This window comes from Chlorocebus sabaeus, chromosome 2 (genome assembly GCF_047675955.1).
Source record: "Chlorocebus sabaeus isolate Y175 chromosome 2, mChlSab1.0.hap1, whole genome shotgun sequence".
NCBI lineage: Eukaryota > Metazoa > Chordata > Mammalia > Primates > Cercopithecidae > Chlorocebus > Chlorocebus sabaeus.
Genome location: NC_132905.1, coordinates 58,146,591 through 58,166,930, shown reverse-complemented (window position 1 = coordinate 58,166,930; position 20,340 = coordinate 58,146,591). Strand labels below are relative to the sequence as shown.

The 20,340-nt window shown below is 40.6% G+C and overlaps 1 protein-coding gene across 5 annotated transcripts in view; it reads right to left on the bottom strand.

Annotated features, from left to right (window-relative positions):
* CFAP61 (cilia and flagella associated protein 61) overlaps positions 1 to 20,340 on the bottom strand; it is a 282,902-nt gene that overhangs the window by 120,198 nt on the left and 142,364 nt on the right. For all 5 annotated transcript variants that reach the window (XM_073008639.1, XM_007961384.3, XM_007961391.3 and 2 more), the window contains one exon: positions 2,124 to 2,251. In XM_073008639.1, coding sequence (XP_072864740.1) covers positions 2,124 to 2,251 — 128 coding nt within the window. The remainder of the gene's footprint in view (positions 1 to 2,123; positions 2,252 to 20,340) is intronic.

Here is a 20,340-nt window from a genome sequence, read left to right as displayed (position 1 = left end):
TAGATTCAATCCTCATTGGTGGTCAGTGTTGGGTGAAAGCTATATTTCTTCATTTCAGCTCAAATTGTATATAAAATTAAATTCAAATGGCAGTTAAACTGGGAAAGTAAAATAAGCAGGTTACCATGGTGATTGCTAACTTAAAATAATTAGAGAAAAATAATAAGAAAACTATTTCCTCTCTTAAGGATTAGAGATCCGTAAACTGATACCAGTCTATTTTTAGTGTACATAATCTGTGTAATGATGATAGAGAATTATGAGTATTTTAGAATGCTTTATAAAGCTCTATTTGATTGGGAAATTTAATCAACCCAATACTTACATCAAAATTTATACTTGTCTTTATTAAATCTAAGTTGACTCCACAAAAAGAAAATTACTTGTATATGTCTCAATGTAATCATTTAAATAAAACATTATGACTAAGTAGATAGCTAAATTAAGATTTAAGACCTGTTTATGATAACTTCTTAACTGCTATAATTTCACAGCTCCACCTTGATAATTCATCATTCAAAAATGGTTGCATAAAACTTGCTGTTCGAAAGTTTTCAAGGCAGAGACCCATCAGAATAAGTAAAGCACTCAGACTACAACGTGGCATGCCCTGGGAATGGAATATTCCTAGGTGCTTCTCATCATTTCATGCTTGCAGTGAAATATTGCTGCAGACTGACCACATTATTTAAAGCACATGAACTCTGTTACTAACTTCAATAATGACACATAATTTATTTCTAGTTACCTAAGGGTATGTTCTGGAGAACTGAATAAACTGGCTAGAAAGGGAAAAAATCAATTCTTTTTTTATCTGGTTAATGTGATGTTAAATGAGCAAAATAACCACTTGGGATTAGCTCGTCTCCATGTTAACCAGGCACATACACCTTTTGAGGGTCACTTCCTCCGTTCATTTTCTTACCCAGCCCCTCACAAGGCCCCGCCTGTCTTGAGCTGGGAACTCTGCTAGCTTCCAGAAGAGTGACGGCGGGCTGCATTTTCCTATCTCCTGCTTACCTCTCAGCACGTGTAGTTTTGAATGGTAGCTAAAGTTTTTCATGTGATCCTGAACAAAAGATTTGGATAAACTGGACTCTTAATCCAGGGTTCTGTGGTTCCCAAAGTCAGGGTTTTAAAACATCTATGAGACTTTAAACAAAAATAAATGAAGGTAGCGAGTTTGACAGAAGCTAGGCAATACACTGACGGCTCCATGTTAGGTGCTGATGATGCCAGGCCATGATCCCAAGTTCTCAGACCCTAACCCAGGGTGTTTTCTATTAAAGAGGTGCTCAATTCAGTGAGCAGATAGAGAGAGAGACTGGGGATGCTGCAAATCCCTGAGCATCACGCATCAGAAAAATGGGCTCTGAAAGGAAACCTTGTTTAGTGCTTTGAGGGGGATGAGAAAACAGCATCAGAAGAGATGCACAGGCCTCCGTATTCCCTGAAGGGTTTTACCTGTTCCATGGGATCCAAAATTCAAGGGCTGAAGAAAGGTCCTGGCCCACATGCCATTTCTGAAACTGTAATGTATGAAGTCAAAACTCATTCCCAAACCTGCCTGATTATGTGGAATGCCTATTAACATTCAGATTCCTAGACCCTTCCCCAGGAGTCCAGGTGCTGCAAGTTGGGTGCAGGATCTTAGAACCTACATCTTTAACAAATGCTGCAGGTGGTTCTTATGATCTGGCCAGTAAGGAAAACATTCCTTTAGAAAAGGGGTCAGTAGGTTGTTTCTGGGAAGGGTGAGACAATACATATTTCAGGCACTGAAGGCCATATGGTCTCCGTTGCAACTACTCAGCAGAGGAGTCTGCCATCTAATCTGCTATTGTAGCACAAAAATGGCCACAGACAACACATAAATGAGTGTGGCTGTGTTCCAATAAAGCTTTATTTACAAAAGCACTTGGCAAGCCAGACCTGGCCTCAGGGCTATAGTTTGCTGACCCCTGATGTAGAATATTCTTTCACTGATTCATTCATCCACATAGGCAGGGTGTGTAGAGTACTGAACAATCTCAGGTCTGTTCTCTGAGGGTGTTCTCTTCAGATGTAGGAATATAATTTTTATTATTTAAAAACCAATCGATCAATAGAGTAAAACAACTCACCAAAATACCAATGTCTCTAGGAAGGAAACTCCAACACTGGATGCACCGACCACAATGATCTTGGCATTGACAGTTATTTTAGGTGCCAATGTTAGTTTTCTGTTTGTATGGTTTAAAGCATAACTCATCTGGAAAAAAAATACAAAGACAAAGAAGAAATCAAAGAAAATGTAGCAGTGTTCATACCCCCACATTACCAATTATGTAGAGTTATTTAACCAGGACATTGCCACCAAAACAAACCTAGTAGTGCCCATGTACAGCCACAGTGAAATGTATGGGAAGATATTTTTAAGAAATTAATGTATGAATATGTGAATATGCCTGACATCTCAGCTAGGTCACATCAGAATGCCTGGTTTTCAAGATTTTGTCTTAATGCTGACAGATGTCTCATACAGAGCAGAGACCCTCAATGATTAGAGACCACCAGTAAATGATACTACAAGGAGACGGGCAAGCTACTCCCTGAGAATCTGTAGTTCCATGAGAGGTCCTAAGTGTTTTCTTCTGTCCACAGTTTCCCTGAAACCTTGAGTAACAAATTATAATAGTTGGGTACTTGAAGATAAGTTTTAGCTCATGTTCAATTCTGTGTCCCTCACGTTACTTAACGTGGTATCTTCTGGACAGTAGATGCTCAATAATATTTGTAAAATGGCAAACATTTATTAAATGGCAAAAGTGTGTTAAATAATTAGGGTTGTTCAACCTTTCAGATACTTCAGAGTCAGGGAGGCCTCTTAGAATCACAGAAAGTAACTGGTGATCATGTTAACGTCCATGTTTACAAAAATTGCCTGAATTAGTCATTTATTTGATTTACACCCCTGCAGAAGCTGCAAGGGGTATATTAAATGTGCAAAGTAAAGTTTTACAAAGAAGTGATACAGCATTCTTGGAAGAACATTGGGATCTGTGCCAAAAGATCTTGGTTCTATTTTTAATCCATTGATTCAACACACTTTTTTGTTTGGTGCTTACTATGGTGTCTGGACAGTAACAAGAATTACAGCTGACTTCTCATTGGAAACAATGGTGACCAGAAGTCAATGGAAAGATATTCTTATCACCTCATCCCATGCTGTTAACTACATCAGCATTAACTTCATCCTCTAGGTCAGAAATCTCCACATTCTGATAGGTCAAACCTGCTTTGGATTTTCTTAAAATCCTGGGATACCAGGAGTTGGAAGTCTGACAGAATAATGGTAAAGTGTTATTTGGGTTCTCACCCACTTTCCAGTACTGTAGGGGCATGGGTGTGGCCATACACTTTGCCATTTAAAGGTAACATCTCAGATCTAGAGCATAAATCCCATTTCTCTGTCTCTAGATAGCCTAGCAACATGGAGGAAGGAAAATGGCTTGAGCCAAACAATATATTGATAGAAACTTAAAACAAAAGTGGGAGATTTCAGACTCCATAATTAACATCGCTTGTACTTCTCAACATCATTTCCACCCTACAACTCCCACCTTTAATTTGGCACAACAGAGATTTTGGAAGATATTGAGCTCACTCCCATTTTCAAGAGGGACTCAGATCCACATAAACCAAGTCACATACTCCCACTCTCTTTCCTCAGTGATTGGGTCAGGACACACATGTGACCTAAGTTAACCTAATCAGAGTGAAGCCCAGGACTTCTGCATGACAGCTGAAGAAGAGAAGCCTTCTTGTTTTCTGGATGGCATGTGGTGTAAATGTGAAGCCTGAAATGGCTATGGTCATCATGCCAAGAGGGAAACCATCCTGTGTTGAAGCCCCAAGAGAATCACAGAGAAACAGAACAGGCATTCTTTTCAAACCCTACCTGAAACCCATACTACCTTTGGACTCTTCAGTTATATAAGCAATACATATCAGTGAGATATTGCCACAATAGTGCTGTGAAACAAACCACTTCAAAATGCATTGGCTTAAAACAACTGTCACTTATTCTGGCTCATGCAATTCCAGGTCAGCTGGAAGTTGGCTGATCTAGGTTGGACTCAGCTGGGTCTGGCTCCAACCTGCAGATTCCAAACCTGCCTCACATTTCTCTGATGCAAGGGAGCCAGAGCTTGTTCTTCTCATGGCAATGGCAGAAATACAAGAAAGGTAAGTGAAAATAGGAATACTTTTAAAATCTGGCCAAAGCAAGTCATGTAGCTGAGCCTAACATCCATGAGTTAGGAAATACGCTCACCTTTAGAGGGAGGAACCTCAAAATCACACAGCAAAGGACACAGCCCAGGGAGGGATGAAGGCTGGGAAGAACGACACAGCCCACTGCATTTCTTTGATTGTTTAGGCCAGTTTGTTTTTTATATGCTACTGAAAACTTCCTAGATTGATATACTTTCTAAATGAAAATAATGAATATACCATTTGGGTGAAAAAGTGCATGTTCTTCAAATAAATGTCAGTTCTGATTTGCTCTATGAGAATTTCCCAGGACAGATCCATGAGGAATTGTGTGAGAAATCTAGTTCCTACTGGTTCACCTGGGTGCCAGTGTATACTGTACTCTGCTTAATTTCCAAGACAGGCAGGCTGACAGCAAATACACTTTAGCCAGCCTTACATTGGGTGGTCTAGAGCAAGGAAGGTGGGAAGCATATGTGTTGTAATGATGGCATCTAATCGCAGGCCTAGTTAACAGATTTAAAATGCAAGCATCTTGACAGAGGTCAGAAGCCAAGATTATTTTCAAAAAGAGATACGTTCAGACATTCCCCTCTGTGTTGGAAGTGTAAGCTAACATTGAAACATGGGCAGTAATGAAATTCTCCGGTGAAGAATTATACCTCATTTATGAAACAGCTCCTGTATCAGTGATACAAAGGCAGGCTGGGGAACAGAACAGAATGGCTTTTGTTTCCTACACAATAGCTGTAACACCAACAGCTGCCGGGCCTCACACATCACCTTTCTAACTGCTAAGTACACAAAGTGGCCTCCGGGGTCAAGAGCCAGCAACCAGTACCAATGATGGTGGGTGTCTCAGGAGAGTGGCCAGGCATTACAATGATTCATAGTCAACCCAATTTTGTGCCCAGGTTTTAATTAAAAACATATCCATCGCTAGGTATGATGAAGTCTTCTGACCTGAAAAAATCGTGTTTTTCTTTTATTAGTATAGATAGTTTTTAAATGTCTTGGAAAAAAAAAAAATTCTTCCTGGCCCGGAAACCCCCTTCAGTGACAACTGTAAATGAAGACGGCTTCTGCTGCTTTATGAAGGGTTTATTTTGCACAGAAGCAGGAAGCACAGGTTACTTTTTGATGAAAGCAGAATATTTCCTTCCTTTATGTTCCTTCAAACTATGAGTTTTCATGGGAAAGAAAAACAGACATGCAAGATCCTATGAGTCGAGCCAGCTTTTCCTTTTCTCCCTCTGAACATCTGCCAAAAACTGTCCCATGCATTGGAGATTCTATTTTGGGTCTGATTTCCTTCATAGAAAGTAAAAATAAAAGCCCTAGCTCTTGGCTCACATTTTATAGACAGAAATTAAATGATCCTCATAATGGAAAATTATTTCAAAGATTAAACAGGGTGAATTGTAACCTATTTACCTACCTACCATACCAGGAATAACATGGATGGGAAATCCAATTCTTATCTCCATATCCTTTCCAGACATTTCTATTTTTCTAATGGCATTAGGTTAGCATTTTAGACAAATAGATGATTTTTTTTTTGAAGTGGAGTTTCGCTGTTGTTGCCCAGGCTGGAGTGCAATGGCACCATCTTGGCTCACTGCAACCTCCGCCTCCCGGGTTCAAGAGATTCTCGACAAAGGGCCGATTTTAAGTGTAGAGATCAACAAGTAACCCAGCAAGATAAAACAAACCATACATCATGGGGTATAAGCTAACCTTTTAAGCTAAAAAAGAAATTCCTTAAAGTTGATGTCAACTCTCATAATAACTTTAAAATACAAACCATAGATTCCATTGCTTAGGTAGGAAAGGAAGGAATGATAATATTTGATACCCCTGTTAGGAAATTCCAGAGTTGAGCTTGGGGGTTGGGGGGGCGGGGAGGAATGTGGAAGATTCGGAGGTCAGATGGGAGGGAAGACAGGCTGAGATGGGAAAACAGGGAATAGAAATGAGCAAATGTTTATGTTTTAACCTCTTTATCTATAATTCCCTATGAGCTTCTGAAACAGAAGACTGTACATGTGAGTAGCTGAGTCACTACTGGAGGAGTTTGTGGTTGCTTTTATCCATTTATTTGGTTGCCTGCCACCCTGCAACTAGACTATTAACTCCTAGAGGCCAGGAACTATGTCTCTGTGTTTTGAGCACTTGCCTTATTTTAGCTGAACCATTTCTGCCATGCATTTTGGGGCATGTGGTACGTGGTAGAATAGGCACATCAACCTCGTGTTTCGTGGACCCTTTGGAAAGGGTGTTGACATAATTTCTGTATTCCAAATTATTTTAGTTGCTTCATTTCCATTTGCTTAAATGGCCAAATGAATAATCTGGATGTAAATCTGGATTTATACTTAGGATTAAATTTGATCTTTTTAGTAAAAATGATGTTGATGTGCACACCCAGTTGAGTTTATGTCATGATTCACATACATTGGTCAAGAGAACTTAAATAAATAGTTTTGAGTTTTAGGCACACTTGTTAACTGTTCTGTGTGTATGGACAAAAAATGGTCAAAATATAATTTCATTGGATATACATAGAAACGAGTTCCGTGTTTCCGCAAGTGGTTTGGTTTCTCTTCTGCACTTAGAATGAGTTAGAATGACTATAAAAGCATTACTGAAACTCAATTTCAATGTTAGATTCAAAATTGGGAGTTATTAAAACAACAAATAGGCTGATATACTAGAAAGCAACAAAAATAAATACAAATGATCCTACATAATACATACAAGGTTCATACTAAAATGGATCACGATGCTATCTATGGTGAATTTTTTCTTATCATAGCATTTCTTTTGGAGGTTACGTTCCACCTTTGGGATCATTAACCTGGGTGTCATTAGCTTGGTGGTAAGGTTTCGGCTTGTTTTCTTAACTTTGCCACTGGTTGAAATCCTGAGCCTCTTTTTCCTAAATACCAGTTTCCTCGGGTGTAAAATGGAAGTAAATTACATGAACCTCTGCTTTCCTCAGCAGGCAAACATGGGAACCAGTCTTTTAAAAACGTCTACAAATACTTCGAGCTTTTCAGGCAAAGATGTTACACTAGGTAAAATTGCAGATCCTCTCTCCCATCTGCAATATGAAAGGCAAATCTTTGAAAAACACGTTTGAAAAGGGCAAAACAATGAGCTCAATTTTTAGCTCACACCCATGTGTATATACATCTTTTCTTACAGAAAGCTTCCAAAGACTTCAAAGGGAGCTCTGTCCATACAAGGAAATGAAAGCTGGAAAGATTCAAACCCATTAGGAATAAAATTTCTGAAATCCATAATAAGCCTACTTTTGCTTTATAAATGTAATCTTTCTTATGCTTCTCTTTCTCTCTTTTCTCCTTGAGAAACTCTCTGTTTTCCCAATTTGAGCAAAACAAATTATGACAGATTTACAGTGGTACAAATATTAGTTTAGGGCTCAAAGTTCAAGTTGACCTCTTTGAGGCAAAGTATTGCAATATTACAAATAAATAAAGACTAGGGGGGTATAGACATTTTAAATAGAACCAATCAGTTGGAATCTCTTCAACAGGCATAAAATGCAATTTCAAAAGGACTTTCTACTAAAATAATTAAAAAGTTTCAAAAGTATGATATGAATACCAACACCTCTGTCCCGCAGAGCGTAAGTCTGTTGAGGTCAGGCTGTGGTTTTGAGACTTGCTTTACGAAGGATTCACTTAACTTTCCTCTCGGTTGGGGGTACTGGGAAGCTCAGAACAATTTAGTAGCTCCAGCACTTTAGAAAAAATGTGAACTGTTCTGTCTGTGGTATCCGCTGAGGGTAATGGTGATTCTAGGACACTGGCTTTTTTCTTAACACTGGATAGAGCATACTCAAAATCAGGTAGCAGAGGTCAAAGAGTGGGCCATGGTGGCCTCTATGATTCAATAAGTAAATTTCTTTAGCATTTTTCTTATATTTCTCTTATCAACTCCATCTGTCTCAATCCCTCATATACCCATATTCCCTATTTGGGCGTTATCATTAATTTGCACATTTCTAAAAGTTAAAATTATTGCCACCCTATGACATTCACTTGTGGCCATTCTTAAACACTTATATTAGAAAAATGATTTGAACGCTAAGTTGAGGGACTTTACTGGATTTCATCAATTCTAGCGTGCACATTTTTTTAATGCTGGTGTTCCTGAAATCAGCCTTCCAGTCAACAGCATTTCAATAGTAGCAGTCAGCCAGACAGTAGCAGTGACATAGTTGTCCTTACCCGTGCATGGGTGCTTGGCCATAGCTGTTCATCGTCATCACTTCAAGAGAGTCATGTGTATTATATGCACAATATGTGTTGAGTTTAAGTGCTTCTAACAATGTCTTCAAAAAGATTACAGCATGATTTGGCACTGAAATGAATACTTATTGTTGTGTTCCCATAAAGGCCCAGAAACTGAGCAGCAAGGTACAAATTTGATATTAGTGAAGCAAATACTAGTCATTGGAGGAATGGATGTAATTCCATGTTTTCTTGCAATGCAACAATTGAGTGCTTTTCAGGAGCAAATAAAAGATGACAAGGAGATGAAGCTGTGTTACATTTTGTTACTGAGACACATGCAAAAAAATTTTTCCACATCACCCAGCAAATAGTGCAATTGAAGGGCACATAAATTGCCTCCCCTCTCTGAATAGATGAAAGAAATTTCAAAGCACTAAGACTTATATGACTGATTCATATGCTGTTCAGGACTCTCATTTAGACATTGTGTTACAATTTAATTGGCTGCAGTTTTTTTTCTTAATACTACCTAAAATAAAGGTACATCTTATAATTGATAGCAACTTAGATTTGATGAATTAGGTGGTTAATTCACTTGTTTCCAATTAAATAATAGCCCCCAAACAAGTAGCTCATACGATCATTAAAATATGGTTGCCTTTGTGCAATACACAAACATCGGCAAGGGAGATCCACTGTTGGCTTTTCAGAGGCACTGAAATTCATTAATCCTTAATATAAGGCACATTAGCACAAGAACCAAGATAACCTCATATGGCTCCATGTCTCTCTTTTGCCACCTTGAGTAGTGTAAAGTGTTCAGAAATGTCCTCTGGGTTTCTGCAATATCCTACTCGAATCCTATCTGGTCTGTGTCAGCTAGCTGGCACTCCAGGTATCAGTCTCAATACAGGGTCAGCCATAAACTGGAGAAATGACTTCTCTGGGGGTGAACACACAAGGAAAGGCAGGAATAAAGTAAATCCATGGAAGAAAAATGGTTTACAGAACCAACAACCTGACTTGCATTGTTCTATAAGTAATAATTAGTACTACCTTACAGATGTATCTCTTTAACAAACTACTTAACATCCTGCTACCTAATCATTCTCAAGCTCTATATCCCCATGAAAGAACTACTTGTACTGGAATAAAATGAGGACATGAGCTGAAAGGTTTGGGAAACACATTCAAAAGTGATGGACGGCATTCTTCCTATTAAATAGTACCCTTCTGAAATGATGGATAGTTATTAGAGAACAAAAATTGTCTTCCACGTATTAAACTTAAACTACATTAAAAGGAAAAACAACTTATTTCTTCTACGTTCTCTCAGAACACTTGTGATGCCAAATGTGTGAGTTTTTCCCACACTGACCAATTTTCTGACACCAGCAGTGTGTCTGTTCTACGGTTCAATTCCATTCTGACACTGTCTATCTAGGCTTAGTCCCACAAGGCTGCTCCCTGTACCCCCACTTCACATGCCAATCGCAAGTCCATGTTGCCACCTGTACTTCTGACTGGCTGGCTATCAACTGGAGGTTCCCATGACCCCTGCTTAGGTTACGATAATTTGCTAGGATGGCTCACAGAACTTGGAGAAACAGTTTGCTAACTGTATTACTGGCCATTATAAAAGAGTTGGGCTCAGGAACAGCCAGCTGCACAGGGCATGCAGGGGGAAAAGCACAGAGCCTCCATGTGCTTTCCAGATGTGTCACCCTCCCAGCACCTCTGGTGTTTACCACCTCAGAAGTTCTCCTAACCACTTTGGTTAGGGTTTTATGGAGGCTTCATCGTGTAGGCATGGTTGATGAAATCATTGGCCACGGGTGGTTGAACTCAACCTCCAGCTCCTCTCCTCTCCCTGGAGGTTGGCAGGTAGGCCTGAAAGTTCCAACCCTCTAATGACATGGTTGGTTCTCCTGGCAACCAGCCCCCTTCCTTAGGTACTTTCCAAAAATCATCTTGTCAATATACAGACTCATGTGTTGTTGAAAGGAGCTCCTAATCAATAACAAAAGATGCTCCTCTCACCTTTATTGCACCAGAGTTTTGTCAGGGGTGGGGAACGAAAACAAAATATTGTAACAAAAGATGTTCCTGTTGCTTTTATCATTTAGGAAGTTACAAGTGTTTCAGGAGCTCTGACCAGGAGCTGGGGACAGAGACCAAATGTATATTTATTTTATCACAATTATCATAGCATATATATATATATGCTATGATATATATATATGTTTATAATACAGAGTTTGATTATGACATTCATAATCATAATATTAAGACATTCATAATCAAACTCTGTATTATAAACATATATCATATATGTTTATATCATATATCATATATATGTTTATAATACAGAGTTTGATTATGAATGTCTTAATAATGAGTTAAGAAATCAGAGAAATATATGAACTAATCTGTGGTAAATATATTCTAAGATTTTTGTGAAATGAAAAACAGTTATATTGTTGGTTGTTTTCCCATCCTAAAAACAGTAAGGGGTAGGTTTATAGAGAATGTATGGGGCATCAACTAAGTACTATTTGCTTAAAGGAAAGAGAATTTCAGGTCATTTTTCTCTTTCCAATCCATATCATAAAGGGTGGGACATATGATATATCAGAGATGTGTGAACAGTTGCTATTTAGCCATAGACTTTAAAATATTTTGTACTTATATCCTGGAAGTAGGCTGGAATCTGCCCTTAATCCTATAGAAACAACTTAAACTATATAGCAAAGAGTTACTATGCCAAAGAGTCATTTCTCCAACTAGAAAAGCAACTCTGGAAAAAAAATTTGGGGGATAAAAATCAATATTCTAGAGTCAAAGAACAAAATTTCAACAAATTGAGTTTCACAGATCTGACTGACTTTGATTAGCAATTCATGAACGGGGCAGCATTCAGCCTACAAAACAGAAAGGAGCTCTGATGAGCTAGACAGAGTGGGTAAGCTTTATCAGCAGTAAAGAAGTGAAGGAACACAGGAACAATGAACAAGTAGTGGATTGTTCATTTCAGTATTACTTTCCTTAGAGAGACATAAGCAAAATCTTGCTGGCTTAACGGGATTTGAATATCACCTCTCTTGTGATTTCTCAGCTATTTCAAGTAAATAACTTAGTTTTGGATTGGTAAAGTGGAACTTTAGCACAAGTGACTCCATTTTGGATCCACTATCTTTAACACTAGCAACAAGGACAGTCTAACTTGTTAGTGGGGAAGGCAACTGAATGTGTGAAGCAATTCTGAGGGCATTGAGATAACCTATTCAGTATCCTGATGTCTGAAATTCTACCACCAAAACTTTAACAGAGCTTAATTCAACAATTTCAATTTGACAGATACATACCAAGCATCTACCAGATGCCAACAATTGGTCTAAATGCTGAGGTGTGAATGAGGCATGGTTCTTGTCTTTAAGGTATTCTCATTAGGTTGGGGGACAGACAAGTAAACAAATAAAATGCAGCACATGTGACAAGGGTAGTGTATCAGGAAGCTATTGTTGTATAACAAACCAAGCCAAAATGCAGTGGGTTAAAAGAGTACGTATTCATGTGGCTCATGGTTCTGTAGGTCAGTAGTTTAGGCTGTGCTCACCTAGGAAGTTTTTCTGGACTCAGCAGGTGTATTAGTCTGTTTTCATGCTGCTGATAAAGACATACCCAAGACTGGGCAACTTAGAAAAGAAAGAGGTTTAATTGGACTTACAGTTCCATGTGGCTGGGGAAGGTCTCACAATCATGGCGGAGGGTGAAAGGCACTTCTTACATGGCGGTGGCAAGACAAAATGAGGAAGAAGCAAAAGTAGAAACCCCTGATAAGCTCATCAGATCTCGTGAGACTTATTCATTATCATGAGAATAGCACGGGAAAGACCAGCCCCCATGATTCAATGACCTTTCCCTGGGTCCCTGCCACAACACCTGGGAATTCTGGGAGATACAATTCAAGTTGAGATTTGGGTGGGGACACAGCCAAACCATATCAGCTGGGAAGCCATGGAATCAGCTGAAGTTTAACTGGTCTAGGATAACAGGAAAAGTCACGTAAGGCAGCTTGGAGAAAGTGACAGTGGAGCTAAATTTAGCAGAATCACTGGGATATTTCCAGGTGAACAAGAGGGAACAAGTTCCTGGATGAGAGAGAAAAGTCAGGGCAAGGATTTGGAAGGATGACACACCCACTGACCCCTAGGTCAGTCTACATGAATGGATTTGCAGATTATGTTCTGAGAGAAACCTTTGAAAGGAGAAGGCTGCATGGTCATGCAGAGGCAATACAAGAAGCAGACGTAGAGGGAGACACAAACGGAGGAGAAGGAGTTGGGACAGAAGGCTGGGAGGGAAAGCTCATGGCCAATTGTGTCCACACCACCACCTCCCATCAGGCAACATTACTTGGTAAATCTCTGCACACAGAATAAGATGAGAACTTCTGTTCCCCCAAGGAATATGCTGTTTGTTCAGGCCCCGTAAGTTAAGTGGCTATTTGCTCTGCAGGCTTAGGCCTCTGGTTCATTTGCTAGAACAACGACAGCAGTGGCAGAAAACTCATTTTTTCTGAGAAGTTTGATCCAAGTGAGTGCTGTTCCACAGATACAACTTTTCAATCTTGCTACCTTGCCACCATTTTCACTCCCAGATATTTATGTCACATTTATTTTCACTCCTGGATATTTTCAACACACGTGTCCTGTGAGCAAGCTAACATGTGCGACTCTATTTTAAATTTCTAATGTGTGCCTCCATGCACAATTTTAGTCTTTCAATTAGGCTCACTATTTCTGTTGACATCCAATTGTATCTCTGATTTAGTCTGAAGAAATTAAGCATATCTCTTTCATCTCAATGCGAACAATGGTTTGTATTCTCTTTCACATGACTTTAAAATTCTGTACACCAAAAGGCTCGCTGGGCTTTTGTAAAAGCAATGCACAATGATTGTTTTGAAAGAATAAGCCTTTCTGAAAATTCCTACAGAGTGTGCTAAGGCTACAAAGTTCAAAGGAATTTGGTCAGATTCAATGGAATAGCCTCTTGGTTCAAGTGAAGGACTTGGAGGGAGGAGTAAAACAAATCCACCTTCTTTTTAAATAGAAATGAAAAGAGAGCTAAGCAGAAACGTCAACAGGAAGGAAGCTGAAATACAATAAATGGGAGTGACCACTGCTGAACACCAGTCAGAGAAACATTTTAATAAAACACACAAGGCTAATTTCAGTCACTCAGATACTTCACATCAGATCAGGGAAAATAAAGATCTAAGTCTTTACTGCTAATTCTTAGGAAATGAAGATCCTATCCCATGAAAAAAAATTTGGTATAGAAAATGTCCACTGTTTTTCTTCTCATTCTTTGAATCAATTCCTGATGATTTTGACAGCACTTTAAAAAAACGTTAATTCCATGCTCTCAATGGAAACTTTTCCAAAACAGTATTCAAAATATCTGAAGTAGTTATGAAAATAAAAATAAAACCCCCAACCAAGCAAACACCAATAACAATACTGCTGTCATTAATCAGCACAAAAGGCTTCCCCGTGCCCAGAAGTCCTGGCAGGGACGCAGGTTGCTGCTCATGAGGGTGACACCTATGTGATGACAGCTGTGACTTTCAGGGTGTCTGAGACTCCAAATACAAAACCAAACAGGAGTCCTCGGGAAATTTTCCCTTTTGCTCACTCTGTGTATATTCAAACACAAACTATTTTCAAAAAATTCCCTAAAACCCCTCTGAGTGGGATGGAAGGGACTAGGCAAGCATATTGCACTGTAATTAACACCCGTTCACCACTGACATCACACGTCAGTGTAAAGATAGGTCACGTACTTTTAATTTCTCACACGCACGTCAGTGGTAAACAGTCCCAGTGTTCGTGTTAATGACACCATCTGGCGCCTCCCATAACTGTGTAGCATTCAGCTTCCAAACAAGATGTAATGGCAGCAACACATGAAACCCACTGACATTTACAGTAAGGAAATTTATTATCAGTCATCGGTTTGGTATAAATGTGTTTGCATGACTGCTGGGGCTATAAAATCGTCACCTTTGCCAGGCAAGCAAAGGTGCAATAAATAATGGATTTTAAGCCATGCATGTACTACCAAATCATTAAACATTTATCACACAGGCACAATAGCATCTTAAGCAACAATTACCACTTGAAAAATTAATGCCACTTTTGAGGGTTAAATGAAAACCATATAGTCTAAGCTTTAACGATTTTTAATGTGGCTCAGTATAGAATATGAAGTTTTTTTATTTTTATTTTTAGTTGAATATGATATATATATATAAAGAGGTCTTCTATAATAATTTTCTCTTGAGGAAGAATCACTCTATATTCTTTGGTTAAATACTAAAAAATACAATGGAAATGTTTCTTGAAAAAGAAATCATGGTTGAAACCTTTCAAAACTAGAAATGGCAAACAAAAGGTTCTTTAGGAGTCACATGGTATTATTTTCTTTAAAATCCTTAATGGATTAATCAGTGATGATTGAAATTAAACTATTTTAACTTTGGATTTAAGGAAACATAAAGTCAAAGCCATGAAAATCCCCTGAGTAACCCAGCCGCATTTGTCCCTACTACTTATTCCTTCCAAATACTCTCCCCATGGCGTGCCAGTAATTTCTCCGATATGCTTGTTCTATGGGTATCCATTGTTTTAAGAACAAAATCCTTAGCAATCACAATTCAAAATACAGATAGATTAGAGGAAGGTTTTATGGAGGATTAGAGGAAGGCTTTATGGAGGATTTATCAAAGAATAATTTTTGACACAAAGAAACAAAGAGAAACCTGCGTGGGAACTAGTTATTTATTTGCTTGCTGGACGTGGAACAATGCAGGCAGAGAAGCCAGTGACTGCCTTGACATGAGGCTCCCCGTGTGGGAGGTGAACCAGAAGCCAAGCCTGGAGGGAGACTGTGCCATCAAGAGGCTCTGTCACGAGATGCCAAGATGAGCACGCGTCTCCAAAACAACACAATCTCAACATGCAAAATGATCACCGAGCAAGAAGAAACAGAGTGAGCCCTAGAGTGAGTGAGTGGCACTGTCTGAAGAAAAAAAAAAAGTTAAGAAGTGACTGAACAAGAGATTTCTCCGTCAGTGTGTGAGTGAGGTTTAATTCCGTGGTGAGAGCTATTGCTTAGAAGGCCTCTGTAGTTTTATGGGTCTGCTCCCTGTGGAGGCTTCTCTGTCCACTCTCCTTTTGCCTGCCCTATGCCCTAAACAGGAAGCAGGTGCAGCGCTCTGCAGGCAGGATCCCTGCTGGGACGGAGGGCAGGATGGTCTGCAGAATATTGAGGAGGCCAGGAGGGGAGCCCTGCTCCCGAATTTTCAATCAGTGGAAAGAAGTGTTGAGATTTTAGGCCTTCATCTCTAATAGTGACTGCTGTTTACAGGGGTCCAGGGGACTGTGAGTCTTCTTTGTGTGTCTTGGAGTTGAAATTCAAGGTTTTGTCAAGACCATGCATCTTCCGGGATGGCTTCCTCCATTGTTGGGGAGAATCCCTGTGGACAGTGTTCATCTTTGGAGAACTGAATTTAGGACTCAACAGAAGGGCTTGGGGTGGGGCCGGTGGGGGGTGTATCACAGGAACTAAGAGATCACAGGGATGCCCCTCCTTGAATACATACGTATTGCTGGTTCCAAGTCACGGAGGGAGAACTTTGGAGCCTGGCCTGGTCAGACAGAGGAGGGGGTGACCACTCTCCCACCATTGCTGTCTGCAGGGTGACAAAGTTGCCTGAATTCCGTCTGTGTGCCCACATACACAAAGCTCTGCTACACAAAGGAGCCACTCCAGGGACTAACTTATGTGGGATTACGCAGAAACGAACACAATCCACTGGGATGGTGGTACTGTTATGAAACAACACAGACTGCCTGAGCCCCGGACATCACAACAAAAACACCGAGTATGGGAATTTTTCTCAAGCAGCTTCTCTATCCAATATCTGAGAGGGCCCCACACTGCCCTGTCCTTCCATCTGTCACTAAGTAATTCAAATATTTCCTAGAGTTCTTGCTGCTACCTTACATCTTCTGGAAGTGACTATCAGGGCCCTCACAGAGGTAGAGAATCAATGAATAACTCCAAGAAGGCTTTCCTCATTTCTTTCAAAGTTGTGTCACTTCCATAATACCTGATGCAACACTCTGCCTTCATATGAGAGAGACAGAGAGGGAGGGAGGGAGGAAGGGAGGGAGGGAAGGAGGGAGGGACAGAGAGAGGGAGAGAGAGAGAGAGAGAGAGAGAGAGAGAGAGAGAGAGAGAGATTGCACACCATGGCGAAAACAGCTCTCCTGAAGGGTGTGAATAAAACAGTTAACAATGAAGGGAGAGAAACAAAAAGCTATTCAACAGATGCATGTCATTTTTACTCTTCAGTGTGGATCAGTTTTTCTTGTTAATTATATCACCTATTCTTTCCTTATATTGATAATTACATAATTACATGAAACAGATGGGTGACAGAATGCACCCAGATGGTGAGAACGTAAACAGGCTTACAAATTGCTTATTCTTGAGCATATTAAAAATAATTATTTAATAATACATAGATTTCTACACTCTACACATCTGTTGAGTAGAGCCTCAAAATGGGTTACTTTGTCATTTTTTTTTTTTTTTCTTAAACAGATACAATGTTCTCCCTGGGAATTCCTGGGAGGCCAACTGCCACGGAGGTAAAATATTTCACCTTTTCCATAATTTGGATTCCTGAAATTCTAAAATCATGTTCTGAGTCCACTGGCTTGCTGTTTTGAAAAATAGAAAGGCTGGTTTCAAGGGGAGTTACAATCACATGTAGCACTGGTTATACTTTCACAAGCTGGACAAGATTAAAAATGGGAGGGCTTGCCTTGAGAACATATTTGACATGTTTTAATTGCATCCAGTGGACTTCTTGCATGAAATTCTTTCAAAATAATTACGAAACTAAGTCAAAAGCACCAAAGCTGCATGGGCTGAGTGTGTGTGGAGGTGTGTCTGTCGGAGGAGGGGGCTCACAGACCCCAGAGGCTTCTGGAGGGTCTGAGGGAAGAAGTGGCATTAGCTCCTTCCTCGTGGCCCACATGCCACCTCTGTGTTCTATGGAGTAAGGGCTCTGCTTAAATGATCCTTCTCAGAGGAGTTGTACCTGCCCTGTTCCCACCCTCCCCTCCCAGGCTCTCCTCCTGATGGCACTTGCTGCCACCGGGCACAGTGCCTCCTGGTCTGGGTACTGCCTGCTGCCCCAACTAGAACACAAGTGCTATGTGGCAGGGATGTGCCTATTTATAGCTGTCCCCACAGAGGACAGAGTTGGGCCCACCACATGATCAGCATGCAACAATACTGACTGAATGAATGCTGACATCAATTAATTCTCCACCTCCAAGCCCCCTAACCAGCGATGCAGAACAGGCCCTGTGCTTGCAGTTTCAACAGAAAAGCCTGTCCAGGAAGGAGCAGGGAGTGACCAACAAGGGGACTTCTCAATGGCAGGTGGGGGTGGAGGATAGCAGGGGTTCCTCTCTCAGTTGCAAAGCAGGTAGAAAAGCCACGGTGTTTATCGGGGTCATGGACAAAAAGCAGGACACCTAGAAACATGGTTTGGTGGAGGTAGAGAAACAGGCTCAGGCAGAGACAAACCCACCTGGCTTCTGGTGAAGCGATCTGGCTCTTGGTGAGGCAGGGGTGGGTCACAGAACTCCAGAATCAGGCTGTTGTCTCCCACTGCACCAGGAAGTGATGACATGTAGACGTGCTTGGAACTGGAAGTGTGAACACTTCCCCAGGGCCAAACTTGGATGGGGATTGTGTGCACTCTGTGTGTATGTATTTAGGTATGCCTGCTGCATGTGTGAGAGAGAGATGGCTGGAGGGAGAGACGGACAGAGAGAGAGAGTCATGAGAAGCATCTGAGTCCTCAGGGGCCTGGAGAACCTTTTGGTATTTGGGTTCTGTGAGCTGTGGCCACCTTCTGCTCTTGAATGGGATCGGGGAGTTGCTGAGCTGTTAGAAGTCACATGGTCTGAAAGGGGCCTGCCAGCCTTGGTCCTACCAATACATGGTGACCAAAGACCCAGTGTGTGGGGATCGATGTTGTCTGTAAACAAATCAAAATACTTTTGGTATGTAATTCTGTGGGACATTGTCAGCCCATCTTTCGGAGTTGCTTAACTGTGATTTGTGACGGATAATACTCAATTCCATTTTTAAATCAACTGTCAACTCCAGTTTCATGAAAAGCGCTGTCCCCACAGATCCATGAATGGCGGTGGGAGGGGGTGGTTTGCACGAGAGAGGAGCTCTGCTAAGGTGACTGGAAAGTGCTGCCTAAGACCTGTTCCCCGGAAGCACAGCTCTTTTTGGTTAAATGCATAGACTACCATAAAAACCACAATTACAGTGACTACCATGGTAATAATTTCAATGCACTGAATTATATGAAAAAACAAAATAAAACAAACAAAACCTGGGACACAATTGAACAGCACAAGAAGTAGGAATGTGGCATAGTCTGTAGTTTATGTTTATTGCCATGGGTTTCCACTGACCAAATGGCTCATGCCTGCCTGCACTGTAGCTAAGTCATGTTTGATATCTCAAACAAGTGGCAATAAAAAAAATCTTTATGGCTCCCATGCTATTTTCATACCTTATTCATTCTGGTTTTTCCCTGTTTTTAAGTCATCTTTTGTATTTTCTTCTTGCTTATTAAGTTGGTTACTATGGAGATCATGACATCAGCAATCTTGACTAAGCTTAATGGTCTCGAGGCAACATTCAGACTAAAAGTTTTGATACTTAAAGTGGTTCAACCCTGGAGAATGGGAGCAGATTGAGAGCTGAGGGCTGCGGGCTTCAAGCTGCTTCTCTAATGGAACACAGAGGTGGAAGGTGGTCCATGCCCACTCAGCCGAGTCTGCATGGGGCAGCCCTTGGGGAGGACTGCGCCCCTGGCTAACCAGGTACTGTACTTTCCAAGGCCCATTTAATCCTCCGCCTCTGATGAACTCAAATGCCATTTTCCCTCTGCATTTGGTGAGTGCAAATAATGATAACCAAACTCAAATTGCTTTAGGAAAATTACTAAACTGTGGAAGGCGTTTAATCCATCTCGGTTTAATTTGAATGTAAAACCTTTCTAGGTTCTCGGTTGTTTTTCCTCATCTTTCACATCTTCCAGAAAGGCAAAACCCATTTTTTTAATTGTTTATTTTTTGTAGAAATGGGCATCTCACTGTGTTACCCAGGCTGGTCTCAAACTCCTGGCTTCAAGTGATCCTCCTATTTCAGCCTCCCAAAGTGTTGGGATGATAGGTAGGAGCCACTGTGCCTAGCCCATATCCCATCTGTAAAACTAGAATTTATTAACGGGATATAACAAGTGAAAGTTTTAACAAAAAGACCTGAAAGTTAGGCTTATGACACTGTACTTTATTCTATACGCATCTACTGACCTCCAATCACTTCATAATGAATGGAATCATGTTTCTATAATTCTTCCATGAGCCAGAGGGAGTAGGCCAGCCCCAGAGGGGCATTCGTGGTCTGTGTTTCATATGTCTGCCACTGCTGTCATCCTAGTGGGGTGCTGTTTTTGTACTAGCAGATGTGTTTCATTTCTGCCAATCCATGCTGACTCATGACCCCTCCTGATGCTGCAGGCAACAGCCAGGGGACACCAGGCCTTTGGACAGACCCAGCCCCAGAGAACAAATGCGTCAATTCTGTGCTGTTTTGTTTCCAGGCAGATAACTGGTTGCAAGAAGGTTTTTTGAGTCTCAAAAGCCTGACT